General features: G+C 29.0%; 1 protein-coding gene across 1 annotated transcript in view; it reads right to left on the reverse strand.

Annotated features, from left to right (window-relative positions):
- Cad89D (cadherin 89D) overlaps positions 1 to 27,158 on the reverse strand; it is a 188,970-nt gene that overhangs the window by 1,933 nt on the left and 159,879 nt on the right. Inside the window, exons 17-24 of the mRNA XM_075355037.1 lie at positions 24,644 to 24,908; positions 21,542 to 21,678; positions 20,364 to 20,573; positions 16,249 to 16,337; positions 12,203 to 12,283; positions 7,279 to 7,347; positions 4,520 to 4,735; positions 1,313 to 1,681 (exon numbers count right to left, since the gene is read on the reverse strand). Coding sequence (XP_075211152.1) covers positions 1,313 to 1,681; positions 4,520 to 4,735; positions 7,279 to 7,347; positions 12,203 to 12,283; positions 16,249 to 16,337; positions 20,364 to 20,573; positions 21,542 to 21,678; positions 24,644 to 24,908 — 1,436 coding nt within the window. The remainder of the gene's footprint in view (positions 1 to 1,312; positions 1,682 to 4,519; positions 4,736 to 7,278; positions 7,348 to 12,202; positions 12,284 to 16,248; positions 16,338 to 20,363; positions 20,574 to 21,541; positions 21,679 to 24,643; positions 24,909 to 27,158) is intronic.

Here is a 27,158-nt window from a genome sequence, read left to right on the forward strand (position 1 = left end):
CACTAGACCAACCCGGTGGGTTAGTACTATCAAACCTGGGGTATTGAAAACCCACACATTTTCTTTGAATCTTCTCTACACTCATAAAAAATTGGCGTATGGTGTGCAGTTTCAAGGTGACGATTAATAGGACCCTTCTTTTTTATGAAAACTAGATGCTGACAAAAAATTATCCAGTTGTAGCAGCCTTACAGCAAGAGCATACAAACCAGCATGACTGCTAGTTTTGCTAATCCAGGAAAATAATGCCAACCAGGAAATAATGAGGGTACAGCTGAACAAGAGTACCCAGGATTATAGTCAAATGTGTTGATAAGTGCATAGAAATGGATAGACATAATTTTCAACACCTTCTGTAAATTATTATGTAAGTGTTTGCCATTAAGCTATTGTTTATAGACTAAACTAAGTGATGGGGCCTCATTTAAGTTGAACATTGTATTTAAAATTTACCTAAAAAGATACACTGAAGTAGAAGTTCCTGCAATCAAGTCTACATTAATGCGGCTGTGTGATGATGGTAAGATTTATTTTATGACTGCCTAATACCATTCTTTAAAACCAAATAGATTGTTATAGCAGGGATATTCGATAATTACTCATATTATTTTTACGTATTAATATTAATCATAAACACTTTTTGTTTTAATTCATTCATTTTGTTCTATGTTATCATCATATTCTGGTCAAGAGTTTTCCAAATCCAACAAATAATGGAAAAATTATTTTTTGTTACCCATGCAAGAAAATTTGTAAATCTGCTTATTCTTGGGGAAAAAATTATGATAAAAATATTGTGAAAAACAAAAGAAAAACATATTAAATTAATTATGAAAAAGAAAATATTTTCATTAAAGAATATATGACACAATTATCTGAGAAACTGAAAAGCTCTATTAATTCAGTGGCATCAAATATACCAGAATTTTATTGAAAAAAGCTTTAATGATTAAGCTTTATGGTTATCTTGAATTCTATAGATATCTATTGCTATCTTTTTGTTTTCTGGGCTAATAGGTAGCACTATCCTTTGTTTAACTGACAGAGTACGTGTAGCTGTGTAGATTTTAATTGCCAGAGAATGATATTGTACCATTATTTTTGGTCAGAGTATGCATGTTATTGTATTTTATTCAATAAATGGAAGTTCATAAATTAAATTAATGAAGATGTTTCCAAAATGATTAGGCTGAGACAAGAAAAAATGAGCTTTTTAAGTATAATTTAGTATACCTCTAAAGGCAGAATACTATAATTAAATACAAAAAATACAGTATTTAAAATAATATTTAATTGATTATACTCGACTTACTTGCTACTATTGGCTGATGAATGGGTTGATGAATGACCACAAGGACATCGTCCACGTGGTGGTCTATGAGGTTCACAGATTCCACTATCTCTGGCACTTGAATGTAAAGATGCTAATGAGACTTCCAATATTCCACTGGGAGTTCTGGTTGGACGACGCCTTGAATGGTGTCTCATACATGTTGGAGCATGACGGTGATGTCCTCCATGATGATGACGTGTACATTCAGATCTGTTTGAACCATATTCTGTAGAGTCTTCAAGAAATGCATTAGGATGAAATAAAGAACGTGGCTTACAGTCCATGTGCATCTTTGGTCTGAGTCCTAGGTCAATTGTTGTTGGTGGGTATGGTGCATCTAGTTTTTTCCTGGAATACAAATTAAAGCTAAATATTACGTTATTATGCGAGAAGATTGTAACACTCAAAATGATATCACAATTAAATAATTCTGCACTACAAGAAAGGCTGTAAAAAGCTTAAATCCTACAAGGATAAAAACCAAGGTCAAAGTTTAATCTAACTGACAAGATTTAAGTTTGCTTATCCCATTGGTATTCAAATTTAGCAAATGTACTTTCCTGCACAACTATAATAATAATTTGAGTACAGGAAGAATCTTAATGCTCTCAAACCAACTTCCACATGGGTACAGCTGCTTCTTGCTGTACTCTTGCCGACTTAACATTTATCTGTGTTTTCCTTGTAAATAATATTTTTTGAATGATTGTCTTTTTGACAAATTTGCTTTTTACTAGTTAAGTACATACTTTTCTTTATTATCATAGAATGAGTTTTTCCCGCAAAGGTATTTATTTCATTTTTTAATTTACTTACTAAAATTATTTATTTAGAATACTCGTTCTCAAAGTGGGCAATAATACTTCCTTGTGGGTACTGGAGGCCTACAGGAAATTGGGGGCATTCAGGCGGTCTAGGAAGGCGATGACTGATTAAAATAAACAGGCAAAAATTATGTTTCGCTGATATTTCAAACTAAAATTAAATACCTACTACACCAATACAAAAAAATTAAAGGGACAGCTATATTTTATGATAAAAAATGATTGTATTCAAACTACTTTAACTTTGCAACCAAAAAGCTTACAGAGATGAAAAAAAAAATTAAAGCTTGAATACTGTACTTTTTGACAGATACATCAGATTTCAAAAATCATCAAATAAAAAAAAGTCAGTGAGAAATTGCTCTCATTTAAAATATAAGTTTCAAATCCGAAATAGGATATGCCACGTTTAAAAACAATAATTGTAATTGCTGCTTTTAAGAGCGCATCTTAAATGCGCTAAAAATATAATAATTATATTATTATAATAATAATATAATAATTAATACGCTAATTAATTAATAAGACTAATAATATAATAATTAACAATGTTACTTTCTGCTGCTAGGATTCAATTTGCGTAGAAAGATATCTGCAAGTAGGATTTATCATACCATAAGCATGGATATTTTAAAATCTAATAATGCATTTTAAATAATTTAATGACGATGGGTTACTGAAATAATTATCAAAAAGTATTTTATGATTTCTATATTTTATTTCCTCAGTTTCCGACTTCATAACTTTCCCATAAAGTTTTTCAATCTTAATAACCTTTTTTCCTGTGTACACTTCAAACTTCAAGGATAATTTGTTTTGTTGGCTAAAATCTATATCTTGTATTTTCTTTTTATAGGCAAGAATTGTTTGAATGTAGATTAACCTTTAAATTTTGCCATCGATTCATCAACTGCCATTATTTCAGAAGAATTGAAATGATTTTTTTTTTAATTCTGACAACAAATGCCCTTAACTTATGAAGCTTATCATAATCCAGGTCATCTTTTGGAGGCATAGCAGTATTGTTGTTAAGATGAATGTGAGATAGTAATTGCCAATCAAAGTGATAGACACTGGTAGTTTGACTCAAATAAGTCTGGGGCTGAGCTTCAGTAATTCCTATAGCTGGACTAAGATTTTATATGCGTCAAAAAATTATTCCAATAAACAATGTTATTTCATTACTAGTAACACATTCGTAGATTTTACCTGTTTCTAAGTGGATTTTTGTCATTACTCATAGTAAAATCTAGACTGAAAAAAAATGTAATTAGAGGCTTTCTTCATGATTTATTAAAAAAAAGGAAAACTTTACACCTGAATGTTTTTTGAATTATACCATTTTCTAATTTAAAAAAAAAGTGTTTTTATTATTTATAACAATTCAAAGGGGGAAAGATTTTTAAATATTCTATTTCAAATAAGGTAAACCCTCATCCAAAAATAAGCAGTCATCGTAATAAATGGGGCACATGAATGGTGGTACATTTTTTGGATTCATTTAATTGTGAAATATTGTAATATTAAGCATTTATAAACCAAATGAAAACAAATATATTTAAAAATGCATAAAATAATAATTTACCAAAAAAAATAAAAAATAGATTTCTTCAAAATTATAACATCAGTTCAATTTATGGATGTACCTAAAGTAAACTTACACTTCAATGATTGTATCTCAAACAAAGAGACAATGATTTCTGAACATACTACCCTAATGGCAGATGAAGGAGCTATTAAGGAACCTTTCTATTTCAGAAGGCTAATAAACTAGAATATCAAACCATATAGAAGTGAATAATTTGGTGGTACAGTTTCTGTATTGCTATTCAAGAAGAGTGAAATATATAACTGGTGGTACAGTTTCTGTATTGCTATTCAAGAAGAGTGAAATATATAACTGGTGGCAAATAAACTTGCATAACCTAGAAAGAGTTACATAAAACAATTATTTTTATTTGTATACTTGTCATCCACATGAAATACATGTTCAATAAGAATAATTTATTTCTCAATCTAAATAAAAGCTGTTTTACTACAATTCAAACTTAGAATAATGCCACACCAATAAAAGCATGACCAAACAGTGTTACTAATCTACGAAGACAAGTGTGGAGTAACGTTCCAAACACACTATTAACCGAATAACACAGTATACTTAACACACAAATAAATAAATAAATATATATATATATTTTAAACAGACTTGATTTTCAAAAATGCTTTAATCAGCATTTATTAAAAAAAACCTATGAATCATTGATTTGCAGTAACTAAACTAATATTTATGTACTAAGTGCTAACTATTTTTCCTCTTAATAAAATCGTAATAATATGTATTATGTAAAAGACTGAAACTCACTTATTTTTATGTAAACAAGCAACACAAATAGCTGCAGTGAAAGCACCAAGGAAAACAATACATCCAAGTGCAATTGTTATAACTTCAAGTCCGGTTAATAATGGAAGATTGTTACGTTGTGTCTTTACTGTTGGTGTGTCCATTTCAGTCATAGTTTCTAGTACACGATAAGGCTCCAACACTTGACGAATTTCACTTTGTTTAGCATTCAATACTCTGAAAACAATAAAAAAATAAAACTGTAAAAATTTTGCTATTAGTGTAAAACATTTTATGGGAATTTAAACTTTCTATAGGAACATATATTATGTGCTATAGAGTCCTTGGCAAGAAAGTAAACTATTCTGATCGGAGGTATTGTTCTTCAGGTTGATAATTACCCTCCTCTACCCTCACCTTTTCTTGCCAATAGGCTTACTTATTAAAGCACCTTACTTATTGTAATTTATTAAGTGTTACAGGTACTGGATCAGCCATTGCTCTGGTTCCATCTGTGGTGTCATGATGACACCTTCTAGTAGTTGGAAGTACTGTTTCTTTATTGGGGGTAGTGATTCTCATTTTGGCACAAAAATGAACTGTCCAAGGATTTTATATCATAACTAGCGACTGTACAAAAAGCCAAATGACAACTAAAGTATCTACTACATAAAGACTTCTGTTTCTCATAAAATTTAGTCTACAATCTAGGTACCATAATTGTAATGGTTTTAGGTATGTCTCCTGAAAAGTCTTAATCATTATAAAGAATAAAAAATACCCCAAACTCAGCTCAAAGAGATTACTTGTTGCCTTTTTCACCGAAAGGAATGTACTGTAGTATATCATCATGTCAACCATACTGAAATGCAGATGACATTCACTTCACAAGTGACTTCACTTTGCTCAATACAAAGATTCGTTATATAGAGAATATCATTACTCTACATTACTTTTATCATGATTATAAAAAAAGATTGAGATATATGGAATAAAACAATAAATTAATCATATAACCTTTCCTGTCATGGTGTGATCAATTACATTCACTGCTTGTATTCAGTAAAATTAACATTTACTGTTCTAATTGATGTTATTATGCCAAAAGGCTAAATATAAATAAGTAATATTAATAACTAAATAAATAAATAAATAAATATTATATATATATATATATATATATATATATATATATATATATATATATATATATATATATATAGAGAGAGAGAGAGAGAGAGAGAGAGAGAAAGAAGGATTTATTGATAATATGAAATATTGTAATTATTAAAGTAGTACTGTTTTACATCAACAAAGTAACCAATAAAAATGTATTTAAAAAACATTTTACTTATTATCTGGAATGCTATTTTTCCATATATTCAATTTAAATATTTAGTTACTTATTATTACATGTAACTAACTTTTACACATCCTTGTCATACTTCTTCTCGCCTCACTAATACCACTACTACCACCAGATCATTCAGAAACATAGTTACTGTTTCTTCACCTTTTTTACCATATGCGAAATATACCATCGCTAATGAGTTTCTCAGTTTCATGAAAAGATGGAAACTGCTAGCAGCTGAATGCAAGCAGAAGGATGGGTGCTCAGAAACTTCCCATTGAAAATTTTAAGACAACGTGCTGATTGGCAAAAACTCTTTACACAAAATTTGTTTAATTATTATTGAAAAATAAAACTAATTATCAAAAAATAGAAAAATGTTAGGTTTCAAACATCCCACTTTTCATGTAAACAAATTAATTAACTTGGTAATGGCACACAATACTTAAAATACATGTTCAATATGACCCCATTTAAAAACAAAGTAGCACTCAATCCATCTGACTTCAAATCTTGAACATATTTTTTGACAGCAATTAATTATTTTACCTCTCATTTCATCCAGAGTTGTTGTTTTTATTCACCACACTCTTTAAATGCTGCTATAGGTAAAAATCCAATACGATTTAAATCTGATGGGTAAGGAAACTGTATCACATTATCTGACAGATTGTTAGAATAGGCTGAAGAAAACAGTTATTCTGGAATTGCCTGATGCTAATAAAAAAATGTCTGGAAGCACCATCATGTTTGAAACATATATGTTGTGTATGTGCTAAAGGAGTTCTTCCCAATAAATTATGAAATGTGCTACTAAAAAAAATTTGTGATATGCTTCTCTATTCAATCTGTTAGTCAGAAAGCAGGGATATAATTAACATGTTTCTAAATATACCAGCCCATTCAGCAACAAAAAATTGTTGTTGATGCCTGAGTGAAAAAACAGCATGTGGATTTTCTTCTGCCCAGAAATTTTCATAATGAGAATTATTTATTCCATCCTGTAGTTCAGTTCAATCCAACATTCCAAGACAAGAGTTGCCTCATTGATACGTATAATATTAGATAAAATCAGAGGGTTATGAATATGTTGGTTCATTAGGCAGTGAGAGAAATCAGTCTGTCAGAGAATTTGAATTCACTGAGTTTGGTATGGATATGGAAACTAATAATGAAGAATATTTTATATTATGCAGTGCAGCAAATACATTACTGATAAGCAATTAGTTTTCCAGGCAAACTTTTCCTGGATCAAACTTTTTTTCTTGTACTATTATTAGAAACACTAACAAAATACTGCATGATCATTTTTTATAAACACATTGTTAACAAACCATGTTATTGCAAACTTCAACATATCAAAGACTAACAAAAATACTTACTGTAACTATTTAATTAATATAATAATATATATTAAAAATAATCTTACTCGTTAAATTCTTCAGTATCAATAATTATGTTCATCATTGGATCTACAGCATATAAATATAAATCAGTCCTGTAAAGAAAAATCTTTGATTATTAATACTGCTGATATAACATTAAGCAAAATAATTAATTAAAATGAATATGTAGTACAAGACTAAGATTAAAACTGATAACTTCAGTTGAATACTCTCCAAAAGGTTTCTTATTAACTTAAGATTGCCTCAATAAAATATACAAATGCATTGAATTCAATTGTAAAATTTTGTAATTAATAATACATGTTTTGTGTTTAATATTTTGTTCATATCAAATGGTACTACATTAATGATATAAAGAAAAATAGCATAGCCAGATTTATTGCTAGTGCTATGTTGTGAAATCTGAAGTGTTACCAATAAACAGAGTTCAGTGAGGTACGAAGATATTGGATGACTGATTTTAGAACACCATTACAAATATGGGTAACAAATAGCAAGATTTTTAATAAGTTTGAGGATGATGCAGCAGTAAAAATTACACTAAAGGATAAAGCAGAACAAGAACATCAATAGACAATAACATATTAATCACATTGATACTATTCTCATTAATATAAATATAATAATTATATTTCTGGTATCATATTGTAAAAATCTTGGCTATATTGTTAGATGATAAATTCTCATGGAATGACAAAATTGATTTCAATTGTTTCAAGATTAAACCATATTGTTTTGATCTAAAGCAACTTAGGTTGGCATCATTGTTACATATTTATTATGCCTACACACATTCTGAAATAAAATGTGGTATTACATCTTGGGATTAATTGAAAAATCAAAATAAGTATTTAAGATATAGAAATGGGTTGTCACATCTTTGCCTGATTCTGGTAAATATGACTCATGGGGATTGATTTTTTAATAAATTAAAATAATCCACTGATTTAAAAAAAAAAAAAAAAAAAAATATCCACTTATGTCTAGAAAGAAGCTGTAATAAGAAAGGGAGTCCAACAAGAATGTTCCCTATCTCCGTTACTTTTTAATCTTCACATAGAACTAGCAGTTAATGATGTTAAAGAACAATTTAGATTCGGAGTAACAGTACAAGGTGAAAAGATAAAGATGCTACGATTTGCTGATGATATAGTAATTCTAGCCGAGAGTAAAAAGGATTTAGAAGAAACAATGAATGGCATGGATGAAGACCTACGCAAGAACTATCGCATGAAAATAAGCAAGAAGAACAAAACAAAAGTAATGAAATGTAGTAGAAATAACAAAGATGGACCACTGAATGTGAAAATAGGAGGAGAAAAGATTATGGAGGTAGAAGAATTTTGTTATTTGGGATATAGAATTACTAAAGATGGACGAAGCAGGAGCGATATAAAATGCTGAATAGCACAGGCGAAACGAGCCTTCAGTAGGAAATATAATTTGTTTACATCAAAAATTAATTTAAATGTCAGGAAAAGATTTTTGAAAGTATATATTTGGAGCGTCGCTTTATATGGAAGTGAAACTAAGACGAGACGATCGGAGTATCTGAGAAGAAAAGATTAGAAGCTTTTGAAATGCGGTGCTATAGGATATGTTAAAAATCAGATGGGTGGATAAAATGACAAATGAAGAGGTATTGCGGCAAATAGATGAAGAAAGAAGCATTTGGAAAAATATAGTTAAAAGAAGAGACAGACTTATAGGCCACATACTAAGGCATCCTGAAATAGTCGCTTTAATACTGGAAGGACAGGTAGAAGAAAAAAATTGTGTAGGCAGGCCACGTTTGGAATATGTAAAACAAATTAGGGATGTAGGATGTAGGGGGTATACCAAAATGAAACAACTAGGACTAGATAGGGAATCTTGGAGAGCTGCATCAAACCAGTCAAATGACTGAAGACAAAAAAAAAATCATTTCAACAAAATGGCAACAACTCCTTATTGTGCTATTCTGAAAATATAATGTAATTTCAAGAAAATTTATGTTTCTTTTAACAGAATTCTTATATTTTCTTTCCCTAATCTACAAATGTTTCAATATTACAGTCTTCATCATTTGCATTATGTAATCTTATTTAAGACAATTATAATATCTTGATTGATAAGTCTGTGTTGTTGATCAATAAATCAGAAATATAACAGATGAATAAGCAAAAACAGTTTTGCTTGATTGATCATCACTTAGCAATTGGTAAATCTTTCAGATGAACAGGGTGAAACTGTTGACTGGCTTGTAATGTTGGATGAAATGTTATTTCAGATAATTGTAAGGTGAAATTATAACGATTATACTATAATCATATAACCTTCTTTATCATAACAAAATTCTCATTGCAAATCAAGAACTATACACACTATCATCTAAAGCAGTGTTTCTCAACCTCCTGGTGATCGTCACCCTGTGGGGGTAACAAAATTAACCTACAACCTTACATGTAAACAATAATGAAATCATTTTCTGAGAAAAAAAGATTATTTATTATAAACATTTTACTTATATTTATAAGTACACATGTAAAGAAAATAAATTAATGAGATGGTTTCATTAGCTTTTCATTTAAAAGTTTCTCCATATGTGGATCTATATTAGAAACACACAAAAAAAAAAGATTCGTATATTTAGTTTTTAGTGTAACCATAGACAAAAAACACTTTCACAGAGGTAAGACATGGCGAATGGGATTAATATTTTCAATGTTTCTGTGACTAAATTTCCATATTCACTTTGACGAGCAAGCCAAAACGTATCTAAATCTTCAGATATGAATTGTAATTGTAACATTTTATTGGCAGACATTTTGATGAGTTGGTTGTGAATCTCACCTGGTAATTTAACAGCTGCAACACATTTTCACTAAATGGATTCATTATCTATCTCTTCGAGAAATTTTTATTTTCCAGGAAATACTCAGGCAACTGAATTGTTAACTCGTGCAAATGCATTCTTCATAATATCCAAACTGTGGTGAATAGTGTCTTCTTCATCCAAACTTTTTCTCATTGTAATCAAAAGTAAGGGGAACATATCAAAATTTTTGCTTTAAAGGTGAGTAATCCAAATATCAAGATTTTTAATGAAAGCATAAACTTTGTCTGTCATTAATAAAATGTTTTTATCACGTCCTTGTAAACTCACATTCAAGTTGTTTAAATGTGAAAATACATCAGCTAAGTAAGCCTACAGCAACATATACTCATTATTGTTTAAAAACATTGATAATGTTTTTTGTTTATCCTGAAAAAATACCATTAATTCATCTCACAATTCCAGTAACCTTAACCTTTAAATACCTTCCATTAACACTTCCCCCACAATAATTATCTGATTTCTGTATGGAAAAGAATAGGTTTTTTCTTTTCGCCCATTTCATCACATAATTTAGCAAACAGCCTATTATGAGATATAGTCAACTTTTAATCAAATTAACCATTATTACAGCTTTAAAGAAAATTTGTTTGAGATTTTCTGATGTATTTTTTGTGGCAAGAGCATGTCTGTGAAGAAAGCTTTACGTCCATTGCGCCCTTGATATAAGATGATCTTTTAATTTTTTCAAAAATCCACTGTTCTTTCCTGTTATCGCCTTTGCACCATCACTACATACTGCAACACATTTTGTCCAATCTATGTTACAGTTTTTAGTAGCTTCATAAAAAGCATTAAAATGACATTGTCCTGTTGCATGAACAATTATTGATTTTAAAACAACATATTCTCTTTAATTGATCTGTACCTATCGCATCCATATCTCATAAAACATAAAAACTGAGAAATGTTTGCCACATTTGTTGATTAATTAAATTGTTTACTAAAAAATTCACTTGAACTCAGTTGCTGAATTATCTGATCACAAACATCGGCAACCATATCATCAATATACCTTGACGCTGTGTCGTAGAAAGCCAATTTTTTTTCAATTTTTTTGCTTCTTCCACGCCTATTAAAACATTGACCACATCAATTGCAGCAGGCCATAGAGGTTTTTTGCGATTGTATGGGGTTTGGATATCTTAGCTACTCATAATGTTACAAGACAAGATGGTTCAAGTTTACTTTTATCAGTATGACTTGATCTACAAATATAAGCTTGTTGAGTTCTCAAAATAAGTAATTTTCTTTCTAAAAATTCCAAGGATTTGCTTTTAGGATCTGGGTGTTTAGTTTCCAAGTGTCAAATTAATTTTGATAGCTTCAAGCTTTCATTGGAGAGGACTTGAAAACAAACAACGCACTGTGGCTTTCATCCAATGTGGTAAAACCATAATTTAAATAACTGTCACTGTACAATCTTGTCTTTTTACCAACTGATTCACTGGATATAGATGGCTTACTTTGTTTTTTTTGTAAACTTATCCATTTTGCAGAATCTAATTGAAAAAAAAACAATTACACATTTGACTGTACACTAAAAAACTAAAACCTCAGTTATTATTATTTTCAATGAAACTACATGTTTAGAAACCTGAATAAAGGCACCAGACCCACTTCGTTTTAGAAACTAAACTGACGTTCTGCATTTACTTCCACTTCTTTTATACTGCTGAGAAACACAATATCTTCAAACATATCATATGCATATGTGCATATGACATTCTCACGTAGAATATTATGAAAGCAGACAAAATTACAAAGAGCACATACATATGAAGTTGGAACCTGTAAATTGCTCATGTTCACCCATGCATGTTCATATCTATCACCACCAACACAACTAAATAGTTTTAACTAGGTTTCATTGGGTTGGGATTGGAGGTCGTGAAATATTCATTATACATTTTATTTACTTTTCAGTGGTTGTAGAGCAAGTGGTTGAGAATCATTGATCTAAAAGAATAATATATGTATAACATTTTTTTGAATAAATTAAAAAAATATGAAGCTGATATATTAAATTAATTATATATTTTTTTAAATATAAAATTTAATATAAAACTTACGCATCATTGAAATCCTGGTCATCAGGATGTGGTTCAAGTTTCCTCAATCTAACATCAAGACCAGTGACATTGGACAGAGCCCTGATGAAAAAGATACAATAAAATTTATAAAATATTGGCAAATTAATTAAATAAATAAATAAATGTACTTACAAATACAGAGTTACCAAAAAAGAATGGTGCGGGGTTTCAGTAATTCATAGAAAGATTGTAGGGAAATTTCTAGATGTTATATTGGTATCCCTGAAAGCCTCCAACCCAAAAGTTTGTTTATCAGCAGTTGTAACCACAACGTCAGTTCTTGTATTGTTGTTGCAGTGAGTTTAGTGAGTTACTATGTTCTTGAATAAAGACAAAGCAAAGTGTGTTTTATTGATGGCTGAATTAAAATCCGTAATTTTAGTTCAACGTGCGTTTCGACGTGAATTCGGAAGAGATCCGCCACACAAAAATAACATAACACGTTGGTTCAAACGATTCGAAGAAACTGGATCAGTTAAGAAACAGAAATCAACCAGGAGACCCAAGTGTACCAGACGAAACAGTTGAACTAATTAGACAATCGGCAATTAGAAGTCCTGGGAAGTGGGAAGTCCATCGCCCATCAAAGCGTCGAATTAGGTATTTCAAAATCAACAGTTCACAAAGTTTTACATAAAAAACTGAAATTACATGCTTATAAAATCCAGATACTGCAGGAATTGAAACCCGATGATGGTGTAAAACGTTACAATTTCGCTGTTGAAATGTTGGACAAAATAAGTGATAACGAATCGTTGTTAAATGATATAATCTTTACAAATGTAGCTACATTCCATGTGAATGGATGTGTTAACAGACACAATTCATGAATATGGGGCTCTGAAAACCCACACGCAATTATTGAGAAACAACGCGATTCGCCTAAAGTTAATGTTTAGTGTGGTGTGATGAAAAATTGTGTAATAGGACCTTTCTTCTTTGCTGAAAAAACAATTAATGGAGTTGTGTATCTTGACATGTTAACCAATTATTGCTTTCCTCAGCCGGATGAACTCGAAAACATTCATCAACTTCATTTCCAACAAGATGGTGCTCCCCTGCACTTCAATGCATTGGTCACGGATGCTTTGAACGAAAAATTTGGAGATAGGCCGGCAAGGACCCATACTTTGGCCTCCAAGGAGTCCAGACCTGACACCTTGCGATTTTTTCTTGTGGGGGTACTTCAAAAGCGTTGTTTATACACAAAAAATTCGCGACCTAAACCACTTAAAAAACAGGATTAATGAAGCAATGACAACCATTAACGAAGAAATGTTAACTAATGTTTGAAGAGAAGTTGAGTATCGTTTGGACATTTGTAGAGCGACTAAGGGCGCACATATTGAAATTTATTAATTATGTAAAAAATGTTTGAGACGACAAATCTGAAAAATAAAAAACATAAACTGTAAGTAATTCTGTTTTAATTTAAATCATGTTCAAAACCGCACCATTCTTTTATGATAAGCCTGTATATTCTAGTACCAAGTAAACAATTTTATTTTGTGTTATGTAACCACGTTCAATAAGTAGTTTTCTGTCATTAGTCGGAAGCAGATCTTTAGCACTTTCTGTTTTATTACAACCTTTTAATTTTAATCTTCATATTATATTCAATATGATCTTAATATAAGTTACACTCGCATAAAAGCTACGTAAGTTAAATTTTGACACTTGAAAACAATAAGCTAATTAAAAAGATTAAAAAAATAAAATAAATTATTTGGAAAACAGTAAATATGAAATCAACCATTCCAATGACTCATGCTGTGGCACAAGAAACAAAATTAACTTAAATACAATTTAAATAACTATTTGATTAAAATCAATGCCAAAGACCATCTGATGAAAAGGATTCTTATAATCACTGAAAACAAGGCAAAATACAAAAAAAAAAAAAAAATGGGATCAAGTTTATTTATTCATTCAAATTACTGGATTGTACTCAGTTAGATAATCTACAATATTTTTTCCTATGACAGAGATTCATTTTTCAATATATAATTAATGTCACATTGACTGGGTTTCAAATCAACATTTTTTTGTGTAAAAGAAAGATGCTACTGCTATGTTAAGCAGGTTGACAAGAAGTTAGCAGTTGACAGAAGATATATTCTAATATTATGCTTTAAATAATTAAAAATTGAATTTAATTTTAAAAAAATACTTAAATAACTATAATAAATTTCCCACCCATTCATTCAGATAATCTTCAATATGTACATGTCATGCCGACAAAAGCAAAAGTAGTTACATAAAATGAAATATGATAATAGTTAAAAAAAAAATAATAGATAATTTTCAAAATAGAGGTATATAACTGAGATTCTGTTAGTGTTTCATTAGAGTTAATGTAGCGCTAATTGGATTAGTGGATGGAATATTTATTTATGATGTCTATCTTTTGAAAAGTGATTAGAAGATTCTTTAGTGTATGATCAAATAGTATATATATATATATATATATATATATATATATATATATATTATGTTGTTTTGCTAAACTTGAGTATTATAAATTAATAAACTTTATTCAAAGTGGAGTAAATTAAGATTTTTTTTATGAATATAAATTTGCATGTTATAGTTAATACTTTTTTTTAAGCCTGTTCTATTTCTAAGATATAATTTATAAAGGCTGATTCTGTTGTACATAGTGCTTATACATGCTCTTTGTATCTGTGGGTGGCTGTCCAACATAATATTTAGTGGCATCACTACAGTTTAATTTGTATACTTCTAGAATGCTATATTTATTAGTGTGTATTATAGTTTTTTGTATGATCTTGTACATTTTCTATAGGATTTTAAAAGCATAATAGAAACCATCTTTGATGAAAATGCTGGCAGTTTTGCATTAATGTTGGTTGGTTGATGTTCATTTTATATGCAGTATTTTCTCACTTATTGTATTTTTGAATTTTCAAAATTTATAATTTTATTTTTATTGTATTTCTTGAATTTTATGTCATATGCTATCTATCATTTTTGGGTGGATAGCCATTATCTTGAGCAAGATATTTTATTATTATATTGAACTCTTCAGCATGAGTTGCAGGATGTCAAGGTTGTACATTAGGTGATAGAACACGAGAGGAAAAGTCTGATTTCATATTAAGTACAGTGATGAGATGAACTGTGGGTGTGTCAGTTATAATGAGTTTTCTATATATTTCAAGAATAATCATATCTTTTATGACATTATTCTATGATCACGTCATTCTATGACATCTAAAATTAACGATAGACCAGTTTTATCACTGACCTAGTGATTTAAGTAGGACATTCTGTAGGACTACTAGAGCTGGGCAGTCCAAAATCATACTGATTTAACTGAACAGTCCCTTTGTATATATTGCAAAAAGATCAAAACTGTTATAATATCCAGTGAAATCTCTATTATTGGAGACAACCTTTACAATCTAATCTTTACAATTCTTTCTATTATCCAAAGTGTATTTCAGAACAGAATAGGGCATAATTAGGAATCTAGACAGACTCTGGTTTGGCACTGGTTAATCACTGACTGAACAACATTAAATCATGTAACAAACACTTCTTCTGGCAGGGTAACCATCACAATGATGAGAGAATATCTTTATATGTTCTAAACACACCAATAAACACAATCAGAATTGTGTTAGGACTCTTCATAAACTCTGAACAGGTGTCAGAATAATAACGATAGTACATTTTATTTTTGTTAGATTATTAATTACCAACTTACGGTTAAGAATTTTGTGCATGAGTAATAAGATATTTATGAGTGAAAAATGATAAACATGGCTAGGATTTAAATCTGGAACCTTCTGGATGAATAGTGAGGGAACTATCACTTACCACAGAGATCAGCAAAATTAATAATATTATAACTAATTTTCAATAAAACCAATTTTTTTATTACATACTTTTTAAAATTTAACAAAATAAATAAATCATAATTATTTAAAATATCATGCCACTAGGTTTGGAGTAATTGGAATAGAAATAATATAATATTAAAACTATGAGTTTCTGCTTACCAAGTAATATTATCCACATGTCTTTCTACATCAACAGGCTTAGCATTCATAACCATGACCAATCTCTTATGATCATCTAAGATGTAAACCTTAAAAAAAATTAATAAATAATTTAAATTTTAATAAAATGTTTAAATAATAAATAGAAAAAAAATTAATTAATTAAAAATTAATAAATAAAATAGTACATTATGCAACGAGTCTGTGATGATAGCTATTAATGTATGAGTGCGAAGTAAGTTGAGAGACAAGCTTTGGCGAGTGTTGTAAACTTCACAAGAGTGCATTAATTCCCACTGTAGAGAGTTGCATACTGTATTTTTTTTACGGCTGAGAAAATATTGGAATTATTAATTTAAACATTACAAACTCACATTTTGTATTCCTACGCACAAGCTTCGAGTTTATGTAATGAATTAATTAATCCAAGGAAAAAATCAATTATAGTATACATTGTTACAGAATATTTTTTTTTTAAATTTCCAAAAAATACATAATGTAAGCAATACATTTTTGTGGCAATAGGTTATTAGTCATAAGTTTTACCTTTTCTTTAATACTGATCAATGTTACAGACACTTCTTACTCAGAATCTGACATAATTAACAAAAGGAAAAACTGTTCAATATGATTCATATATATTCCTATATATGTTCCAAATTCTTCAATACGGAAACTTAGTTACCTATTGGTATACATTCAAATTAACCTCTGCTTGCTTACTACTAAATCGGATCAAAATTAAATAAAATAAAACAGTTGAAACATTAAACAATACCTGCTTCTGATTGGTCAGTGATTGAAAAGGGTATCTTTCGCTTGGTTGTATACCTCAATCACAACAAAAATCTGTTTCATAATTACCCTCATTATCATACACCTTCCAGTCGCATAATTTAAACATTTCAACACAGCCATAGAAAAAAGTGTTTAAATAACAAAATCATAATAAAACACATTAAGATGAAAATGCCACGTAAATTTAAGGTACATATTGCCTTAATTTATATGATTAATTTATCAAAAAATGATATAATATTTAAAGAAATACAACCATTAATTTTTTACACTGAATGATGATATTCTTTACTTATGATGATGTATACTTCAAAAAATATATGACTTGAAACTGGCTGAAGGCAGTGAAAGTTGTAAAATTTAGAAGAAAATAGTTTTGGAATATTCATTCCTATTATTTACTTCTAACAGATTTTTTTTTTAACATCAACTACATGGTCATAATCTTTCAATTTCCAGGATTCTACATCTTGAGACATTCCAGGTGAGAAATAATCAGGTTGTAAGTAAACAGTTTATAGTTTTAGCCAAAACTCATCTTATTATTATATATAAAAGCAAGTACTATTCCAAAGATGATTTCCATCAGGCTGGTTCAAAAAAGAAAGAAACATATATTATATAAATTAGGTAACTTATATATTTAGATGTGTGGGTATGCATCTAAATTAACTCATCAAATAGTTACCACTCATTTTTAGGTATTTATTATATCACAACACCTAGTCTGTAATTAACTTTATTGATGACTATTCTTATTTGTGAGCATTCTGTAATTTTTTATTTGGATTGATTTCTGAAACTTCAGCACTTAGTAATAAACTTTTAACATTTTTGTGATCCCGGGTTAAAAAATGTCAAAAATTCCCCTCCGTCTCAAAATGTTGAAGCCATAATTTTTGATTCACTGGCTAGTCATAATGTAGACTTGATAAATGTGAATGTGAATTGAAAAATAAAGGTAGATCAAAATAAATATTATTTGTAGTTTCATGAATCATGATCACAAATATCACATTTTAGAGGAATTCCAAGAATATTCATTAAATATAAGAACTGAAAGAACAGCTATTTCTGAAAACTAAAATATGTTTTGTGAGACTGGCTGTTTAGCTCACAGAAACTGCAATAGAAATACATTCTAATCAAAAGACGCCAAATAAAATTACCAGAATAGAACTAAATCATAAGGCTATAGTAAGAAAGTGACATGAGTTTTGTTTATATTGAAGAGTTAACAGAATAAAAATTAAATGATAAAAGATTCCATTATAAAATTGCATTTGGTAATTAAACATCTTTCCACCTGTACTTTTTTTCATAATTTGTCCTCATACTGCAGATTGTATATCATACTAGAAATTTTCACTTATATATCTTGTAAGAAATTTATTTGAACTAAAGTCAACTGATCCCACAGATGTACAACTAGGACATTTTTGTTCATGCAACACTATGTTTGTCCTTCATCTTATCCTGCGTAATATTTTTCATCAACGAATATTTTTCCTCTCTCATAATATATCCTTATATTCTCATTTTCTTCCTTTAACTGTTTTTTAAGACTCCATGTTCTTATCCCACCTTAAAAGTACTAGAGAATCTGGGGAATTAAGATCTGAAATTTGATAAAAGTAAAATCCTGATGTTTCCCTCCCAGTGGCAGAGAGTGAGCAACAATTACATGCATTAACATTTCTTGTATATGCAAGTGGCTAACAAATAAAGGGAGCAAGTTATTCATGGTAATAGGAGTTCTTCCCATTACAAGTGCCAATGCCCTCCCAGAGCGTTGATGAGCAGCGTTGGGTGCAGAATGAACCTGGTGTAGCCGAACAGGATGCAGCTGCTTGCGGTAACAAGCAGCCGCATCCTGTTGTGTTGGATATAGGGCATTCTATTACTCTGCGGCTGGGAAACTACCCCCAAAAATAGAGGAACTTCTTTTCAGGAAGACAGTGGTTTTTAGAATACAGAAGACAATGGAAAACTATTGTATTAAAGATCCTAGTGATAATTCCTTGCATTATATTATGATGTTGGGTTCTTCTGTTAATTTTTCCAGAGTTAAAATAGCTTCTCATTCAGATCTCTGGCTGAAGCAACAAAAGAAGTTAAAGGGTTGCAAATATAATAATGTTAAAGTTGCCTACTGGAACTTAGAATGTGAAGACTCTGTTACAGTGTGGAAAATTAAAGAATCTCAAGAGGAAAATGAAGATAAATAAAACAGATTTATTTGCAGTGAAGTAAGTTCAGAAGGTCAGTGAAATGAGGAGTGAAGATGTTACCACATTCTACTCTGGAAGAAAAAAAGGGAAAAATGAAGAATAAAGTAGCAAAACAGGTGCAGAAAATATGTTATATAAATCAAAGAATAACATTGTTAAGGACTGACATGTTACCAAAAGATTTAGTTATACTACTAGCATATTTGTCAACATCAAATTATGAAGAAGAGATGAATGAGAGTACTGAAGGAATAATAGAATCAGAAAGGACTGCTGTGAGAGGAAACGGTGAAGAAAGAAGTATGAAGTAAGGAAGGAAATAAGTGGTAAGGAATGGAAAGGCGAAGAGATTAGTAGAATTTTGCTGACGAAAAACATTTTTTTTAATCTATACTTGGTTCAAAAACTTTGAAAAGTGGAAATATACATGGGTATCCTCTGGGGACAAAGGTTGCTATCAGGTGGACCATATCTTAGTGAATGAAAGGTATATGAATACTGTTGAGAAAGTCAATAGATTACCTGGTGCAGTTATCAGTAGTGATTATAATGGAAATGAGAATAGCTTTAATGAAGGTAGAGAAAGCACAGATATTTAAGAAATGGAACTTAGAAAGATTGAAGAAACAGAATGAGAAATTTAATTAAAGAATTATACATGAGACAAACAGCAGTGATGAAAGTAAGTATATGACTGATTGGGTAGACTTGAGTCAGAAATGGATGGAGACAGTGGTGGAGTAAGGGGCATGCTGCTAGGCAAGAAACCAGATAATGATTTTCTAATCTGTATACATCTCCATAATGGCTTGCTTGGTTTCAATGTTATTATGTTGCAATGTTGCACTTCAGTACAATCCGGCAAGTGTATCATGAACTAATGTATTAATCGGCAATAAAACTTGAAAAAAACAAAATTCAATTATTTTTTGTTTCTCTTCTTACCAAGAAACCAGGTTCTTAATAATTAAATGAATGATTATTATTTGCTTTTAAATAATTCAATTAATAAATAAATGCCGTATAATTAACTGATCAATATAAATACAACAAAATTTAAAAAAAAAAGATTTTCTTATTACTTACAAAGACATTTGCAATAGCAGAGTGACCATCATGAGCACCTCCCAGATCTGTAGCTTTAACATCAAAACCAAACACTCGACCAGCGTGATGAGTAAAACTAGCAGCTGCACGTACTTGACCACTAATCGGATCAACAGTAAAATATCCTGCTTCTCCACCAAGCATTTGATAACGTATTTCACCATTCAAACCCAAATCTGGATCTTTTGCCTAAGAAAAAAACACTTCATCATTATTATACTTGCTTACAAATCAATGAATTAAAAAAAAAAATATTGTCTTTACAATTCTATGGCAGAATCACCACTCTTGACAGGAAAGCAACTCCACAAACCATTGTTCTCAAAAAATGCATTTAAAATCTTTGGAAATGCTCCAGGATACAAAGAGAAAACTTACTATCACCTTGTGATAGCACAAAATTTCTGGAAATCACATATCTCCATTTTTTAACAAATTGTATGAATGAATTTATTGAATCAATCCGAATTCAAAAAATTTACTTTGAATGACGAACAGTTACCCAATAATGAACAGTTCTGACTTATATCCCCAAAAATCACCAAACCAAGTTATTTATTAGTAGTTACAAGAGAGTTGAAGGAAAACACCAAGTTTTCACTTAACATAATAATAAATTATTTTGATAATTTCTAAAATAAATTTTCAGATAACAATAAATGAAATCCTCAATATTTTATCACATACTATATTCAGGAATTCAAAACCAACTACATATTCATCTATCTACAGTTTTCTGTAGTTTTCTTTACTTTTAAACATGAGAGGTGAAATTATGTACATTTAGTAATTATTTTTATGCTTATAAAACAGAAAATAATTTCTACATCACAGGAATATTCTGAAAGATTGTTACATTTTAAAGTAAGTATTTTTTTAATAAATATATAGGGCTTTTTTCCATTTCAAATTGTTCTCCCTAGTCTGTTGTTCTTTTAAATTAGCATTTAGAAAACATAAAGTGCTTTTTACTCATTGGTAGGATGTAACAAGGAAGTTGGCCTTTTTCTCGTTTACTACTTGAAATTTTCTTTAGAACTTTTAAGACTTAAGTTTAAGCTTTACAATATTTCAGAATAAATTCCTTGTTTGTGTGTGTGCGTGCACACACACATGGAGGGAGAGGGAGAGGGTGAGAGGACAATAAATTTTCTTACCTGTAATCTTGCTATGGGATAACCATAATTAGCAGTTGTAGGTATAGCAGCAACTAATGGTCGTCCATTCAGAGCAAACACTGGAGGATTATCATTAACATCTCTCACTCTTACAACAAGTTTAATTTCATTTGGAGCTGAAAAAAATAAACAAATAACAGCACTTAATATAAGTAAATAGTATTTAATAAGAATGGTTTGACCTAGTTAATGAGATATGAAATCACGATAAGTTTTATTGAGTAAGGTTGTAAACAGTGGAAAGTAGTGTTGGCACAACTGTTTAGTAGGATAAAAGATGAAATAAAAACTAGACATATAGAATAGCAGAATTTCATTCAATACACATATAACAGAAATAGACTTGGGTGGAAAAAGTCACTTTAATGATAAATTTACTTGGAATTTTATTAGTATTATATTTAAAGCACAATGCTTTATTATTTGTTGTAATCTAAGAAGTAGACCAACAGGGTGAAGGAAGTTAGCAACATTTAATCCTTGTGTAATGACAGAAGCAGATAATCACAATTTATTGGTTAATGTTACACTTTGAGTGAGATTAGGAATTATGTGATCAGGCTAATGGAAGTTTACCCATCGGGTTGGTCTAGTGGTTAACTCTGGTCTTCCCAAATCAGCTGATTTGAAAAGTTGAGAGTTACAGCGTTCAAGTCCTAGTAAAGCCAGTTATTTTTACACGGATTTGAATACTAGGTCGTGGATACCAGTGTTCCTTGGTGGTTGTGTTTCAATTAACCATACATCTCAGTAATGGTCGAACTGAGAATGTACAAGACTACACTTCATTTACACTCATACATATCATCCTCTGAAGAATTATCTAAACGGTAGTTACCGGAGGCTAAACACGAAAAAGAGAGAGAGAGAGAGGCAAATGGAAGTTACATAAGAAAAAATGAAACTATGAGAAGGTAAAACCTGTCACTTAGTGCACATTTTGTTCTGTTATTATGTTCCAGTGCATTACATTTTAGCCAACATAGTATTATTACTAGTAATAATTACTTTATAAAAGTAATTCATTGTAATAGAGCATTGCTTAGTTTTACAACTTTTACACAATAAAAATGAATAATTTGAATTTTGGTTATCTTTGTATTTGAAAATGATAGAATAATTTTTATAAAAACCACAGTACTTTATTTTAAGGTACAGGTTACCAAATTTTTACCTGTCTTTGAGCAAATATTCATTTTAAATGAACATTCTTCAGAGAAAAACAGGTGTACCACTGAATGTGGTGTTTAGTGTTTGAATTAGATTTTGTAATATCTTTGTTGTTTGAGATATGTTTAAAGGGTGTAATGATATTAAATTGTTAGATATTTAATTGCTCAGGTAAATACAGTTTCAACCTTTATTTTATTTATATGCAAGATTTTATTTATTTTGTTATAATCACAAATATGCATTTCTATTAGTTCTTAAAATTATTATTATTTTAATGTGTTAATATAAATATAGCAATTTAAATTTAATTACTAATCTTGTACTTTCTTTCTGATCTATACAGAAAGAAAGTACAAGTATATGTATGTATCTGTTTATTTAATCATGCATTTTCAGTGGTAAAGTTACATTTCGGTAGGGATTTTTATTGAATTCAGAGAGAGTTTTTAATTTGATTTGGTCATTTCAGACATAAAGATTAGGTTAGTAGTATTATATAGCATTTTATAGCTAATTTGATGAATTATTATTTAATGAAAACAATATAAATGCAATATCATGACTGTTAAAATTAAGAGTCTTAACATATAAAAAATAAAAAAGAAACAAAAAAATAAAAAGAAACAAAAATAAAACTAATTTTTAGGAACTTAAAAAATTATGCAAGAAATTATAAAAAATACTTACATTTTAAAAAGCTAGATTTAATAATTATATAGAAAATTGTAAATTAGAAATTTACAATTATTTAGTTTGTAAAAGATAATATAAAAATACTGTGTTTAAAGGCGAAGAGTTTATTAAGATGTTATTATATATATTAGCACTAACACACCTTTATTAAAATGTAACTTTTGTTTCATTTTTTGGCAGAATTATTTTTATTATATAATTAGAGTTTACATAGTACATTTATTATTGTTAGCATATAAATTCTTACTGCTGTCCAGTAAATTACCTTTTAAATTTTTTATTATATAATTTATATTAGTTTTAAGCCTTATTTAGTTTTATTATTTTAGTGTTATTTTACCTTTTTATTAAAAAAAACAAAAACAGGCGATGATACGCACAGGCGTTTTTCGCCCCCCCCCCCAAAAAAAAGTAAATTACCTGAAATATTAAGGTCAATATCCAGTTTGTAATTTGAGATATTGTTTTCATTTTCTTAGTTTTTTTGTGAGGTGACAAGCATCAACCGCTTTGGTTATGTTGCCCTAAATGGAAATTTGTAGCGTAAGAAAAATGCCATGCCTGACCAGGATTCGAACCCAGAACCTCTGGATGAAAGACTGATACACAACCACTCCGCGATGAAGATTGACATCTTCATTGTTATCTTTGCTAGTTTCCAGAAAGTCTGATTTTATTACTGTTACTAAATCCATGTAAAATAAATGAAACGCTGACTCAATTCATCAAACGTTTTACAAAATAATGAAAAACATTTTCTGTACATGAAAAGGAAGTTAATTTTACCACCAGCTGTTACAGCAACACTTTCAGATTATCTAAACCCACACAACAGAAGAGATATACAGATAAAATTTTATTCAATTGAAACTAAAAATCATAAATTAGCAATAATATCTACAATATTCTTCAGAACTTCTGGAATTAAAAATATCATAAAAATAAACATATGTTGATTTTTCAACATTTGAATTTTGAACTGCATCATGAATGTCACAAAATTAAAAGTTGCCATTGCCAGGATAAATAAATCAGTTCTACAGATCAGCAGAGTTAGTAATGCTGAATGCAATATTTCACTGCATATTGCTGGCACTTATCAGTAGGTAATGATCTCAGGAGTCAACAATTAACAATCAACACCTTTTAAAATTTATTAAAAAAAAGAGATTATTAAAGTGAAACTTAATAACTAAACACAAAATAATTATTTACCAAGATCAGTAAGATGAACTGGGTATAACATTGTTGGAAATGTACGAGAACGTTTAGCAGGTTGAGCTCTTATAGTCACTTCCAAGCGATCATTTTTCTCACGATCTGGGCTCTCTATAAGAAATACTGAACCGTTATTTGGTTCCACATTAAACAGTGAACTATATTCAGATGACACAATACTAAATTTCATACTATGTGGCAAATATTGTTCGCTTACATTTAATGTAAGCAGTAACAAAGGTACATCACTGTTTTCATCCACCTACAAAATAAAACGAAGCCTTTTTGTTATTAAATACATAGGAGATAACACCCACACACACACACACACACACACATATAATATGTTTTATATATATATATATATATATATATATATATAAAACAAACATGGATAGAGCAATTAATTACACAAAGTATAATGAATATAAAAATAAATTAAATAAAGAAATAGATATTATTAAAAAAAATTGCTAATTAAAGTGGTTATAATGAATTGTTTTTGTATAATATATACAAAAAAAATGTCAAAAATTAACAACAATACATATTTAATACCAATAAATAACACCCAAAAAATTTGACATGTATTTTTAAAATATGTGTATACTGATAACACTGTGAAAATATAACAAAGTTTTATGAAAAAAATATATTTAAACCTGCATACCAGACAAATAACCATTTAACAAAATATTTAAAAAATAATAAAAATACTGATTCACATGGTTTATACAAATTGAGTAGAATTTATGAAATAAAATGCAATGAATGTGACCATATTTATATATGAAAAACCACTAGATATTTCAAAATTAGATTCTATGAACATTATAGAAATGGAAAATGGGTTTCTCTAATGTTTCTGATCATCTTATTAATAATACACATTCAATATCTGATATTTAAACAAATTTAGAAATACTGGAAATTAAAAAATACAATACTAATACAAATAATAGGGGTTTACAGATTTTAGAAAGATATATATATATATATAAGTAAATTTAATTGATCAACCTTCAAACAGGGTATGAGGATGACACAATTATAAAAGCTGCTATAGATAGCAGCACTTCTAATTGTCATCATATTTTTGTATATGGAATTTTTAATTTTAATTTTAAAAAAAAATAAAAATTTTAATTATAATATAAAAATAATTTTTAATTTTAATGTGTAATTTAATCTGAATAATTTGTAAAAGTAATTTAATGTAACTGATGATGCAAGAAATTTGCAAAAGTGCTTTTGCATGCATAGTGGAATAAGGTAAGTGCAATCCTACTTTATTTGTTATTCTGTACTTAGGTTGATCAAACAAATATCATATATATATATATATATTTAAATTAATGTTGCAAGAAAAATAGCAAATAATGATTCAGAAAAAAAATTGAAGATATCTTTAAAAAATTCTTGTCAGACACGTGTATACAAATTATGAAAAATTACACATAAAAAGTACTCTATTTTTTACCTGTTTTCTGAGTAATGTAATTTATAATGTTCTATAAGTAAGTTAGATTATTAGTGACATCAGGAATAGGCTGCATTAGATGTATTAGATGAGCTCATATTCATTCTGTTAGCAAGTGTGACTTATTCAAACTTACTCTCGACTACACTTCTAAAAAAAATAGAAGCTGCCGTTTTGAAACAGAAAAGTTTATGGAAATTTTAACATTTTAGTTCCATCTAATAGAAAGAAGCCTTACAGGAGAATACAGAAAATGTGTTTGGCTTTAACTGAATCACAAATAAAATATCAAAAGTTTTAGTTAAAATTAAGTACCAAGAGTTTAAGGTCTCACTTCACTTTGTCATTTATTTATGTTAGTAACTTAATAGTTATTTTAATACTTATATATATAAAATAACAAGACATATTTTACTTAAAAATATTATCTTTATTATTCTCTTGAGTTAACCAATCAACTATACAAATTTATAAACTAAATTCATTATGTTTCACTTAGAATTCTCTAAGCTTTCTCCTTAATGTGTATTGTCACCTGAGGAAGCTTAGAGAATTCTAAGTGAAACATAATGAATTTAGTTTATAAATTTGTATGAAATGAAATGAATTTAATTTATAAGTTTGTATAGTTGATGGATAACCCAAGAGATTAATAAAAAATGTAAGAGATTACAATATTTTTTAGTAAAATATGTCTTGTTATTATATTTAATTCTATCCAATCAAGAGGAAAATAAACTTAAATAAATTACATTTAAGTTTAAGTGTGTGTATACACATGCATGTAGGTTCTTTTTCTTTTGAAGTCTAGTGGCAATGGATTATTATTCCCATCTACTAATCTTCTTTCTGAATATTTTAAAAGGCTATGACATAGAGGAGTTATTTTTTCTTTTATTTATTTTTTTAACTTTGTATCTTCAGGTAAAAAAAAGTATCATGAGAAAAGTTAATACCTTAATGTCTTTTCAGAATAGAAAGGATAAATAAATATTTTTTATCCAAAAGATATATTTGGGGCAATTACTTTTA

This window comes from Lycorma delicatula, chromosome 1 (assembly GCF_047948215.1).
Source record: "Lycorma delicatula isolate Av1 chromosome 1, ASM4794821v1, whole genome shotgun sequence".
Classification (NCBI taxonomy): Eukaryota; Metazoa; Arthropoda; class Insecta; order Hemiptera; family Fulgoridae; genus Lycorma; species Lycorma delicatula.